This window comes from Nasonia vitripennis (genome assembly GCF_009193385.2).
Source record: "Nasonia vitripennis strain AsymCx chromosome 5 unlocalized genomic scaffold, Nvit_psr_1.1 chr5_random0007, whole genome shotgun sequence".
NCBI lineage: Eukaryota > Metazoa > Arthropoda > Insecta > Hymenoptera > Pteromalidae > Nasonia > Nasonia vitripennis.
Window position 1 is genome coordinate 637,285 of NW_022279658.1, and position 14,174 is coordinate 651,458.

At 34.2% G+C, this 14,174-nt stretch overlaps 1 protein-coding gene across 11 annotated transcripts in view; it reads right to left on the reverse strand.

The window, feature by feature from the left end:
* The window catches only part of LOC107982113, a 729,835-nt gene that overhangs the window by 623,421 nt on the left and 92,240 nt on the right, over positions 1-14,174 (reverse strand). For 7 of the 11 annotated variants that reach the window (XR_004345312.1, XR_004228129.2, XM_031933125.1 and 4 more), the window contains exon 1: positions 5,688-5,894. The exons of 2 other annotated variants lie outside the window; for them this stretch is intronic. Coding sequence is in view for 7 of the 9 variants with exons in the window: in XM_031933125.1 (XP_031788985.1) it covers positions 5,688-5,772 (85 nt within the window). In the remaining 2 variants the exon portion in view is untranslated. Of the gene's footprint in view, positions 1-5,687; positions 5,934-14,174 lie in introns of those variants that run through there. 2 more of the 11 variants (XM_031933116.1, XM_031933117.2) reach the window with 1 other exon arrangement.

Below are 14,174 nucleotides of genomic sequence, written 5' to 3' on the forward strand. Positions count from 1 at the left end.
CAGGGTGGCCGATGACGACGTCAGGGTGGTGCGCTCCATGGTTTTTGGTGTCTAGGTGTAAAAATTATTTGAACGCGGTGTCCAGATGTACAGGTGACTGATGACGAGGTCTAGGTGGTGCGCTCCGTGGTTTTTGGTGTCTAGGTGTAATAATGATTGAAGGGCGGTGTCTAGGTGTACAGTGTTATGTCCTAGATGCGGCAGTCTTCATCGGACAGTAACATTCCGCAGTTACTTATAATATAGGAGCACGCAAGGATAGATCGATATAGAGAATATAAGCGCCGACGGTGCTAAGCTATCTCTGCGATCCTGAGAAACAGCAAGAGATAACTATCCGCGAACACTTTTGGAACGACAAGTTAACGCGCGGACTAATTATTTGTTAGGACGTGACCCGTTGTCGTCACGTCAATAAGAAAGAGGTACCCTCGGTTGAAATTTTAAAAGAATGGGGAAAATAGCGAGAGAGATATATACTGACGCCTATTGCCGTACAGAAAGACACTTACCTTTTCTATTATTAACGGGTTCGAACGGCTCTGCTACCTGCTCGTCCTCTTAGTTATATAGTACGACAGAACCTCGGACTGGATCAAAGCAATGGGCTGGGATTCTCGCAAAATAAATTTACTCACGTGCACATTTCAAATTGTTTAATTGACTTCGATTTGTTTATTCGGTTTACAAGATAGTTTGTTACGCACACGAGTATTAAAATTATTTAACACAGAGAAAGAACAAAGAGCGTTTGTAAGCACAATTCGACTATACGAGAAACAAATTGATGGATTATATTTGTAAGCGCCGCACGAATAATTTCAAGAGGAAGGAAAAGTACGAGAGTCGATAGGAAAACGGACAGAGCTTCCGCACGATCCAAGTAACTTTACAAAATTAATCGTCTCTCGAATTGTGCCCCAGGTCTTATATATCCTCAGCTTCTTTATGGTCCTCTTTCTCTAATCTTCCGGAGGGGTGAGTACTTTACCAGTTAGATGCTTTGACGTAGTGTGAATTTTGGAGTAGTGTGGACCAATCAGAATTTTGCTGCTAGTCGATAAGAACTTCTCCTCTTCTTATAATGCGACCGATCTTATTCTCGCCTTCCGACGTATTCCCGCGCTCCATTATCTGGTTTATTGCGACTTTTACGACCTGCTCCGCATTTGATCTGTACGTTCGCCATGGATTGAGCTACGTATGTCGACGACTTCTCAGCTTCGGGACACGTGCTCTTGTCGTGTTGTAATATTACATATTCTTGCTGTAATATACTCTGCTGCGTGTGGATGTAATGGACATATCCCACCCAAATCACAATTTACACTAGGTGTAAAAATCATTCGAGGGCAGTGTCTAAGTATACACGGTGGCCGATGACGACGTCTAGGTAGTGTGCTTTGTAGTTTTTGGTGTCTAGGTAAATAAACCATACGATGACGGCATCTAGGTGAACAGGGTGGCCGATGACGACGTCTAGGTCTTGCGCTCGCTAGTTTTTGGTGTCTAGATAAATAAATCATACGAGGGCTGTGCCTAGTTGTATGGGGTGGCCGAAGACGAGGTCTAGGTAGTTCGCACCGTGGTTTTTTGTGTCTAGGTGTCAAAATCATTCGAGGGCGGTGTCTAGGTGTACAAGGTGGGCGATGACGAGGTCTAGGTAGTGTGCTCAATAGTTTTTGGTGTCTTACTGTACTAATAATGGTCGTGGACAGCAAAAATTTACACCTATCCAAATTTTTTCAACGCACATTATCAATCATAGCCACCATACAAATATTTTATGCAAATACGCAAACAAATTTACAAAAAAGGACTGAAATCTCTTAAAAAATCAACTTTTAAAAAAGTAAAAGCTTAAGTAAGTTTAAGTTAAGTAAGCCCTTGGTTAAACAAAACAATTTTCGGCTTTATTATGATTAAATATAATAAACTTGACTTTGTTTGATTAATCTCAGTTCTTTTTTATCTATTATTTCGTTGCGGAATATATCAAACTCGCCTAAGCTTTTACTTTTTTTAAAGTTAATTTTTAATGAGATTATATATACATATATAACAATCATTAAATTTAATGTAATGCTAACGTTGATTTTTGCTAAAGTATGCTAAACTGTTGTGCTAATTTGTGCTAAACAAAATAACAAAGGTTTTATTATGTATATAAATGTATGTGTATATAAACGGCAATAATTCATTGTGCATGTATTTCTCAATGCCAGTCTGTTCCAAACTGTGCCAAAACTGGTCCAAAACTATGCCACATTATGCCACAAACGTACCAAATTTCCAAACTGTAAATAGTTTGGCACACTTAAGCACAGTTTCGGCACAGTTTGTGATACTTAGAAATGGTTTGGCGATAAAAATACTGAATTTTGTCTTTTTTTCGATTATCATGCCACCTTTTTGGGTATAAAACATTTTCTAAGCATTAAAATTAAAATCCCTGCATTAATACCAAAACCGCAGGTGTACAAGGTATCCTCCTTAAATCTGAGCCCGAAAAAAAAACATTTGTACATTTGAAATCCTACGGACAGTGAAAAAATTCACAAAACATTGAATTGAGTGCCACAATGGGCCAGCAGGGATAATTAAGGTTTTATCACGGTAAAATTAAAGGTATTTATACTAAATACCACTAAAATTAGTTTCAAATTATTCTCTAGTGGAAATAATTGGGTGTGCCAAAGTGTGCCAAAGTGTGCCAAAGTGTGCGATACTGTGCGATACTGTGCCAAAGCGTGCGATCCTGTGCTATACTGTGCCAAAGTGTGCGATACTGTGCGATACTGTGCTATACTGTGCCGTACTGTGCCAAAGTGTGTAAATTTGGAAATTTGCTGCTCTTTGGCATACCTTGGCCCACTTTGGTACACTTTGACACACGTGGGTTTTTCGGAAACAAACAACTTTTTTTTTGACACAGTATGGCACGGCATGGCACACATTATCACACTTTGGCACACTATGGCACACTTTGGCACACTATGGCACACTTTGGCACACTTTGGCACACTTCGGCACAGTGAGGTATATCCCGCCGTACGCGCGCTAAAACAGTGCCAATGCACCATGCCGTCATATCGTACGTCGTATCGTATGTATTGTCCCAGTAGTACATAACTTGGGTTAGTAAGTTTTAGTAAGTAAGGTCTACCACTGAGCCACGAGTACTAGTTACAGTTTGTAGCTGTCCACCGTAAATGTTGGAAAAATATGCCTTAACAGGGGAATCCGTCGGGAATCCAAGTTTTTTGGATTTCGACCAAAAATTTTCTAAGTCCTCAATTTCCAAAAAACCCATGTGTGTCAAAATGTGCCAAAGTGTGCCAGGGTGTGCCAAAGTACACCAAAGTATGCCAAGGTATGCCAAAGTGTAGTCAATTTCCGAATTTGAATACTTTGGAACATTATGGCACACTTTGGCACAAAATTCATTTTAACTAGGGTTTACTTTAATTTTGCCATTTTTGCTCATAATTCTTTTTTTTAGGGTTTGAAGGTGTTGTGTCCCCTTAATTGTGACTTTTTGATAAATTTGTATAATTTTTTGATTTAGTGATTTTGCCACTATTTTCTTCTTTTTCCATCTTAATTGAAACTTTGACAAAGATGTAAAAAAATCTTAGGTGAAGTAATCATTGATCAACTAGTAAATTAAGGATAGGCAAAATATAATATGAATAAAGAAAACATAATAAGAATAATAGTATCGTCGATATTTTATGACACAACCTGCGTAAACCGTGATTTAGTGAGTTCTTTATTGCACCAGCGTGCGGTAAATTGAGGTCTATGCCACGGCGTGTCATAAAGTAATAATGTTTACCGCAAGTCAATAATGTTTACCTGCAAATATTTTGCGCATATTAAAAAAGTCACGCCCTTATGGCCTCAATGATTTAATTGGTCTTCTACTTGTAATAAGACTGATTCTCTTTGGCCACATGCCCACTAACCGCAGTGATTTTTTAAATATAAGCTGCCACAGTTGCAGAACAGAGACCACAGTTTTCTCACAACTCTATAAAGTAAAGAAGTTTACTCTTAGAGACAAGAAAAGTGATAGAAGATGGACGGGCAAAAGCGACAGCATAATAGCCAGGTTAAGAATTGTAATACCTTTAAGCATCGCAGTCATAAAATTCCACCCATGGTATTCGCATAGGGCTAGAAAATACCTAAGTCAGCTCTAGTGGCTTTAACCTGGTTGTTGAAGTAAGTAATAACAAGTTTTACGAATTATTCTCACCGCTCACCGTCTGGTTACAGTTCCGGATGCAGTTAGATAAGATTGGCTAATTCTTTCAGACTTACAGTTTGGAGGATATGCTAGACCAGAGAATCACTATTTTTGGCTTCACTATCAGATTCATGATCAGCTACTTGGATCAAGCATTTGAATTGTTGGAAGATAAGGAGACGACAATGTGCAGACTGTAGCGAGTCAAAGTCGAAAAGATTGGGTGAACTTTCGCTAGTGTTCAAAAGAGTGACCTCTGACAGGCTAAAGTCATTATAAAAAATAATGGATCATAGGATCAAGTACCTAATAAAAGTTAAAGACGCAAAAGAGATTTTTAGGAAAGAGGACAGCAACTATAGCAAAGACAAGTTAGTTAATAACAAAAATTCACAATACAAATATTTGACTGCACACAATATTAAATGCGCCATGAGAGATTTTGACCAGACGCTTGTAAGTGTAATTGTATTTAGTTTAAGTGTTATAAATAAATATAATTGTAAAACATACAAATTATTTTTTTCAGTTAATCATAACCGTTGTAGTAGAAAGTAAGAGAAGTGGTGGGCAGGGAAGGGGTTGGGTATTATTAAGTATTTAAACCCCTCCACATCAGTCATCAGTCGATCATCGGGGCGCCAACACCTTAAGAAGTTGTTTCGCCGCTCACTAAAGTGCCCTGAAAAATCCGAATCACTTTGCATAGAAAAGAGGGGGAGTGGGGGATCTCTCCAGAATGTCTTAAAAAATGAAAGGCACTTTGGATATACAGAGGGAAGTGGGGATTTTTCCCGAAGTACAAATGGCACCATGGAAAGTGAACAATCTCGACCGCGACCTTGAGTGACTTAGACTACAGCGTGAAAATCAGTTTTAATTACAGTCTCTACAATGCAGGCAGGACACGTAGCAAAATTAGGATATGATCGTAAGGCACATAATAAAGGGCAAGCTAAATACGATATCGCCTTTCACAGTATACTATATTTTCTTATTATTCTCTTCAACTTATATTCAATATTCTTTGTAATCTTAAGATCAAATTCAAAATTTAAGTTTCATCGAAGTAATTATGATGTAAATGTGAGAATTTATAATTAATTTTTATTTTAAAAAGTTATCCAAAAATTAACTAAAATAAATGTTTTCTGATAGCTTCCGAAAATATTATGGATTTAAAAAATTAGGGAATAGAAAGATTTACGTAATACTTGTCTACGTACAGAATTACATAGAGCTTCTAAATGAATTCTCAAGTTTTCAGAAAAGCTTTTTGATATATTCTTGTACCTTCTCATGCTATATCAATATAGTATTAGTAGGAGTAGAGTACTTAGAGGAAATATGGGTGGAAAAAGACATTTAAAAAATATTAATAGAAGGTAAAGAAGGATAGTTATGAAGACTTTTCAATCGTTTAAGTTATATTTACCTGTTTTTAAATTCATCACGCCGAAAAGCTGCCGATGATAAACTATATGATGAATATTGAGGTTGATACTGAATTTGTTCTTCATGATAAGATGATTGATTTATTGAAACTGGCATTAATAAACTAACAGGTTGGCTGTGCGATCGTGTGGGGGCAATTTTTTCGTTAAACGCAGATGGCAATGGGCAAGTCGAAGTTAACATCAAATCTGACGTATTTAATGCGAATGGTTCCTGTCTTGATAGCCTGCAAATACAAACACTTTGGTGACTTTCGATCCCCTAATTTTACTTTCGATCACAGACTGCTATAAAATTATTAGAAATAAATAAATATGAATCTTCTACATTGCTATAATTGCAACAACACGCGTCGCGTAATCCAAACTACAAGAGATTTAGACTTCCTGACTTACAAGGAAAGGTACCCAACCCGAACTCACCGATTTTGATGATTTTCATATATGTTGTAGAACATAAAAAAATAAGAGACACGTATTTTTTTTATCGGCTAATTTTCACTTTTAAGGGGTAAAAACCTCCCCTAAAGTTAACCCCCAAAAAGCGTTTTTTTTAAATATCTCGGCTTAAAATTAATATTTTTCAATGAAACAAATTGGAGGTTATTTCTTACAAAAAGAGCAAGTATTTCATGGTGATTTGAAGAGTAAGAGTAGCATCCCCTATTTTTTAGGGGTTGAAAACATATATTTTTTGGCATAATTTTATAATAAAAATGTTTAAACCGACTAAAAAAAATTGGAAAAAAAGTTTAAACATCCTTAATAACAAAATTTAGTTGACGTCTTTCGGTGTTTTCATAAATATTACCCCTAAGGGGGTAAACCACCCCTAACACAAAATAACTGTAAATATGTAATTCAATACATAATATTTCGTAGAAAGTTTGTATATAGAGGTTTTCGAGGTCGCTGATTACAAATCTGTTATCAGATTTTGAAAATTCAAAATGGCGGAACCAATAGGACGGAAATATCGAAAAAAAATTTTATATAATAAAAAAGTTTTAAACGACTAAAAAAATTGGAAAAAATTTGTAAACATCTATAATAAACAAATTAAGTTTTTCGATTTTTTCATAGATACTACCCTTTAGGGGGTAAACCACCCCTAACACAAAATAACTATAAGTATACTTCAATCCATAATATTTTGTAGAAGGTTTGTATATAAGGGTTTTCGAGATCGCTCTTTGCAAATCTGATATCAGATTTTGAAAATTCAAAATGGCGGATCCAATATGGTGGACGGAAATATCGAAAAAAAATTTTAACTTTCAAAAAAACTTGTTTACAAATGTGTGATCTTTGTAGCCTGTACATGTGAACTAAAGAGCCTTAAACCCTAAACCCCTAAAGAACAAATAGGCTAAATGGTTGTGCTTTTTAACCAAACCACCTCAAATTCCTAAATTTGTAAACAAGAAAATTCTGTGTGTGAAGCAGTTTTATAATTTCCGTAGAAATTGTTATCAGAATGTTATTGAAATTCCTTTATTGTAAATTCAATTTATAATTTATTTTTGTTTATAATATTAGAGTATAATAATAATCTACAATCTTTTATCTTTTGCCATAGTGCATTTTTTGTATTGAGCATAAAATATATTATTTTACGATGTTTTTACAATAATGGTAGTCCTCATAAAAGTGTTTAAAGCACAATGCTTTTTTGCACCAACCACATCGTACAATTGCAATGTTTGTGCACCCTTCTATTTCACAATGTGTTGCACAAGACTTTCCAAAACTGAAATCTATAGAATTATCAAATTTATCTGGTTTTTCATTGACGTAACCGTTTTTATACCAGGAATATTTAAACAAATCTATATATCTCGGTGAAGACAGTTGGTTGTGAACCAATGATTGAAGTTTAATTATATTATTTCTCACATGTAAATTCATATCATGATCCATTAACATTACATTATCAGAAAATGTTCGGACAAAGTTTTTCCAAATACGGAATCCATAGACATCAAGTGGTTGTATTTTTCCTGTGGTTCCAGTTGGAATTTTTTTATGTTAATAATTTTATTTTGTGGCATTGTTTCTTCTATAACTTTGTCACAATGACCACTCCAAGAATCAAGTAATAGTATTGAGTGATGGCCTACATAGGGATAAAATATTTTTTCCAACCAGATTTTGAAGTGATCTGCAATTAAACGACTTACTAATTAACTGATCAACGATATTACAATGTAAAAATTGTTATTAGTTCCCTTACTTGTTGTTAATTTTCCAGATTTGGATGCTTCCACGTACACGTTTTCTGGTCTAAATATGTTTTGTTCTACAATAGGGCCAAACTTGCCACTTGGTTCCTTTAAAACAAGAAATAGCGGTGACAACAGTTGTCCAGTAGCTGATATTAGTGGCTGTATAGTATAACTATGCGTTGTTGCTGAAATTGACTGTACCAGACATTGCACTTGCTTTTCTCCTTCTACTGCTAATGTTCTTCCAGAATGCATTTCTAGCTGAAATCCGCTCTGATCTGTATTATACAAATTTTCGAGTCCAATCCTTGGTATACACGATTTAACGTCATCGATAAATGCTTCAGCTTTAGCCGTAAGTTCTGCACTACTTTCTAGTGTTTTTCTTGTTATGAACTTATTTATTTTCCTAGAAACTATTCGGTGTGCTTGCTTAAATTTGAGTAACCAATGTTTAGAAGCTTTGAATCTAATATCATCAAAACCAATTTCTTTTTTAGCTTGTAAGGCCCATCGAATTATATCTTCATCATGGATAATTGAACCACTGTCGAGAGCTGCTTGAAAATTATCCAGGGTATACTGACAAATTTGTGCTACTTTTTCTCTATACGTGCCACCTTTATTAATTGAATGAGCCCAACGACGTAGCTGACTAATAGATGATACTTTTTTGAATCTGTTTTGCACTGTTTTGAGACTTAAATTTTGCTTCGTTTTGCTACTTCTCCAAAATTCTACAGCTCTTTTTTTGTATTCAAAATTTAGTTCTTCATTATCTGCTGTACATTGATTTGTTGGTGCTATATCCGGATCAGGAAAATGATGTTGCACTTCATCTTCAATTATTTCCACATTATGGTCTTTAAACTCTTCTTGAAAATCCAAAGAGTCATCAGTAATCATTTCTACATCGTTGAAATCATGTGTTGCATCTATTAAAATTTCTTTTATTTTTTCGGCCAACTCTGTTTCGTGATAATTCGTGACACTATCTGGTATGTTTAACGCTTGAAAGTATGCTAATAATAAGTTTAGAACGTTTAACGGATTAATTTTCATTTTTCAATCTAAAATGAAAACAAGCGGTAAAATTTATACAAGCTGTGTTTTTGCATGTAAGGCACGACTGCTACATTTCTACCAGAATAAAACGAGTGAATGTAAATTGAATCAAATCATTAATTTATGCATTGGAGAAGAATTCTCGTTCCACTTTGTGATGTTCGGAAAACTCTATTTTTGGTTTTATTCAACTTTTATTCACTTTGAAATTGAATAATGTAAATATATATAAAATCACTAAAGAAAATGTTCTACAACTGTATGATACCACTGACAAACAAAAAGACGTACTATTCGTACTTTCCGGCATCGAACTAGAATACCCACAAAACTCACTCACTGCCTAAAAAATAACACAGGCAGCTGAGGTAAACACTCGATGAAAACAATCTAAAAAAAGAACATACTGATTCGCACATATTGTCAACAACTTTTACGAGTGAAAGACATTTATCTGTGGAATTATCATTGAATGTACGATAACATTCATTAAACTAATGAATGCATATAAAATTCCCTTTCAATAACAACGTGTTCTTTAATTGCAAATGAAGTTCGAGTATTAATATTCTTTTATGTATTTTTACCAATAACAAAAATTATCATAGTAATATAATAATAATAATAAGAAGAAGAAGAATAAGCATAATTGCAATAGCAATAATAACAGTAATACTGATAATAGCAATGATAATGAAAAATAATAATAATAATTAGAATAATATTTATTATTAAATTTAGATTTTTTGATAAATTCATTAAATCGTATCAAATAGTATTATTATGGAATTCCAGACTGTAAATATTTTACTATAGATACAATAATCATTACTTCGAGAATTCATCTAAAAAACGTTTGGCTTACGAAATAATTGTAACAATGAAAAACTCCCAAGTTTGACAACATTAAATTTTATTACAAAACGCAAAAGAGTTTGATAAACTAATTTTATTAACCTATGTTTTTTCATTTGCAAAAAAGTGTGGACTTTTTGAATTTATAAAATTATATAATTATGCAATTTATGAAATACTTTATAATTTATGAAATTACTTTTGAAATTATGCTAATTTATAAAAGCAGAAAAATAAATAATCTTTGATTGAAACATAAAACGAGACGTTATTTTTTACATACAAAATGATAGAATAAAATATCGGTAATATGTCTATACTCGTGTCTACGGTAAAGCATAGGCCTTCGGCTTGTCTGGAGGTTAGGGGTTTGGAGTCGTTTGGTTAAAATGCACAACCATTTAGCCTATTTGTTCTTTAGGGGTTTAGGGTTTAAGGCTCTTTAGTTCACATGTACAGGCTACAAAGATCACACATTTGTAAACAAGTTTTTTTGAAAGTTAAAATTTTTTTTCGATATTTCCGTCCACCATATTGGATCCGCCATTTTGAATTTTCAAAATCTGATAACAGATTTGTAATCAGCGACCTCGAAAACCTCTATATACAAACCTTCTACAAAATATTATGGATTGAAGTATACTTATAGTTATTTTGTGTTAGGGGTGGTTTACCCCCCTAAGGGGAAGTATCTATGAAAAAACCGAAAAACTTAATTTGTTTATTATAGATGTTTACAAATTTTTTCCAAATTTTTTAGTCGTTTAAAACTTTTTTATTATATAAAATTTTTTTTCGATATTTCCGTCCGCCATATTGGATCCGCCATTTTGAATTTTCAAAATCTGATAACAGTTTTGTAATCAGCGACCTCGAAAACCTCTATATACAAACTTTCTACGAAATATTATGTATTGAATTACATATTTACAGTTATTTTGTGTTAGGGGTGGTTTACCCCCTTAGGGGTAATATTTATGAAAACACCGAAAGACGTCAACTAAATTTTGTTATTAAGGATGTTTAAACATTTTTTCCAATTTTTTTTAGTCGGTTTAAACATTTTTATTATAAAATTATGCCAAAAAATATATGTTTTCAACCCCTAAAAAATAGGGGATGCTACCCTTACTCTTCAAATCACCATGAAATACTTGCTCTTTTTGTAAGAAATAACCTCCAATTTGTTTCATTGAAAAATATTAAATTAAGCCGAGATATTTAAAAAAAACGCTTTTTGGGGGTTAACTTTAGGGGAGGTTTTTACCCCTTAAAAGTGAAAATTAGCCGATAAAAAAAAATACGTGTCTCTTATTTTTTTATGTTCTACAACATATATGAAAATCATCAAAATCGGTGAGTTCGGGTTGGGTACCTTTCCTTGTTAGAGGCATGCGCATCATACATCATGACATTTTTATATAGGATCTATACAATCTGTTACAACTTTTATATAGGAGATCATATATCCTGTCGTGACTTTTTTATTTGAGTACTACAAAAATCAGTACTTAGGATTACTTACCACGGGATACCAAGGGCACCAGAGAACCAACATCACTAAAACATTTTGTGTTCGGGTCTTCTTTTAGCACAAAAGTAGGATATCTGTATGACTTTTTTTTTATAGGCTTTAGTAATTGAAATATTATCTTATCGCTAAACATCAAGAATATATCTGCATAGAGTCGATTGCTTAGAAGTATAGCACATAGCATCATTTGCGCCAAAGACAAGCACATTTTAATTTTTGCTGCGAGGACTAGCATGTTTTGCAGTACAAACTAAAATTATTTACTCACAATAAAAATAAATGGTTTCGCCGTCGCCACCGCTATTTAAAAAATTAGATGTCACTTAATGTTAAGTGAAAATTCTTACATTTTTAAAGTACTTTAAACCTCACTTTGGTTAATAACGTAATAATGATTAATTTAAATGTTAATTAACACTTCTTGGTACTCCTTTATTTTTATAATCCTGATTGTAATTTTTGATTAATAATCTGCCACTTTAAACCCCACTTTGTCGATTAGATTAATAATGAATCCTTTATTGTAATTAAGATAAACCCATTTTGGCGTTCTCCGGTTCTCCGATTTTCTAAGTTCACAATCCTCTATAATATTATAGATAGAAACCAATTTTGGCGTTCTCCGGTTCTTCGGTTCTCTGGTTCTTCAGTTTTCTAAGTTTATAATCTTCTATTATATTAAAAAGAAACTCATTTTGGCCTTTTCCGGTTCTACGGTTCTCTGGTTTTCCTAGTTCATAATTTTTTATTATGAATCAGAGCAACTAATTGTGTAATTCGTATCTATTCATTTAATCCCCTTTTATATTAAATCTTATTTAAATCATCAATTAATTAACAATCTTGTGCAATAGCATCGACTTAAGGGTAACGATTTCTCCCGTCTCACAGATGACCTAAGCGAACAGTGCCCCTCCATTGAGACGCATAAAGTCAATATAGACACAACAAGGTTGTCGTTAAAATTATTAAAAAGTTCAAATGATAAATATACACAAAACACTAAATAATTTTCAACTCAAATTTTTTAACTAGAATTTTATCGCTTAAAATATCTATAATTTATCGATCCAACCGCATTCAAAGGTCAGAGCAGACTGAGCACTTGTGCATGACTGCACCAATTTTTTAAGCTATTTATACATATTGTTGTGCATGCGCAGACGTCATTGTTAAACAACAGGAAAATATTTGAATAAGTATAACCGGTACCACCTTTTCGTTGTTTTACCACCGAACTTTTAGTCTGCTTCAGATACTAAAATATTTTAAGTGAAAAACTATATAAGAAAAATTAATATAATTCTAAAAAAGCTTCAAAAACACAGATGTCGCGTTGATTAAACTATTTTTGGGTCTAACCTAACGATCGCGGTCGCGTTTCTGTTACTTCACGTACACCACTAAGCGTGGTTACTTTTGTACGAGCTAAAGAATAAACCTCTGAATAAACAAATTGTCGTTCATTCCTCGTTCTGTCCAACGGACTAAGCACTGAAACCAATTTTTCACGCTATTTATACATATTCTTGCGAAACGTATGGCATGGAATCTCTTTTTAGATATCCAAACATAAGGGAAAGAGAGGGTAAAACTTCAGCCGAAAACGGTATACGCCGAACGAAGAAAGAGAGGACACATCGTTACCGCACTACCACAAACTCAGCGCCGCGCATACACTAGGCCGAGTCCGCTACCTGCTACTACCGCAGGAGAGACAAGCAAGGAGAAGTTGGCCGCCAGGAAGGGGAGCCGAGCCAGAGTATATCGCTGCGCACGGATGAAGCGTGTATGTGTGTGTAAATAAGAGAGTGTTCAGCGCCGAAAAAGGTTATAAGGTTAGTAAGCTGTTTCTATTGACACATATAAAAAAGCAAGAAGTTGTTGAGTAAGGTCACCTAAGCATTATCATAAAGAATATGTGAGAGACGAGGATCAGATTTTCTTGGCTAGAAGTTGCCATTTGTAATCGTGGATCAGTGTGTGACTATATGCAGCTGAAAGAGGCTCACGCAGCAGCAGCGTGAATCGGGACTCGTGTAACGGTGTAAACATAAAACATAGCCTAAAACCAGACCTATAGTGTGATCAGTGGCCCCTTTGTATAAGCTCGCTTTCAACTTTATGAGTTCTGACCATTCAAGCTTGATGATGACCTCATCGATTGCAAAGATGACCTCTACAGCTGATGCTGGTTGATTGACTTGTATCAGCAGAGCCTTTCTAAGCGGTAACTATATACTCTTCCTCCGAGACCTCATAAGTTGTTTGTTCCTCCAGAATAAGCCAAAAATGAAAGACAATACATAGTTACGCTAGAACCACGGTAAACAACCGCGTTGCAGTAGCATTCTCTCGACAGGTCGTTTGCGTCGAAGCTATTTCTTTCGAAGTTTCGTTAAACTTATTAAACGGGTGTGAAATCGGTTTAAAAAAAACCTTTTACAAGGTAAAATGTTGGAAACTATAAGTTATGGCTCCATCCTCACAAATCTGATGTATCTTTGTATTATGATTCTTATTTCTTCTTAAAAATTTACGAAATTCTTAAAAGAATTGTCAAATGTTTGTAGCTTACAAAAGTTTCTCCATATATTCTCATAAATATATACGTTAGTGAATGTAGTGAAATCAGTTTTGAAAAGGTCAAACATTAAAGATCAGCAGGTAAGCTAGAATCCATCATAACTAATAGTTATGAAAAATAAGATTATTAACGTAGTAAAAATTATCACAGTAACAAATCGCAACGTTACCAACGGGTATGTATTTATATAAGAAAATTCTAG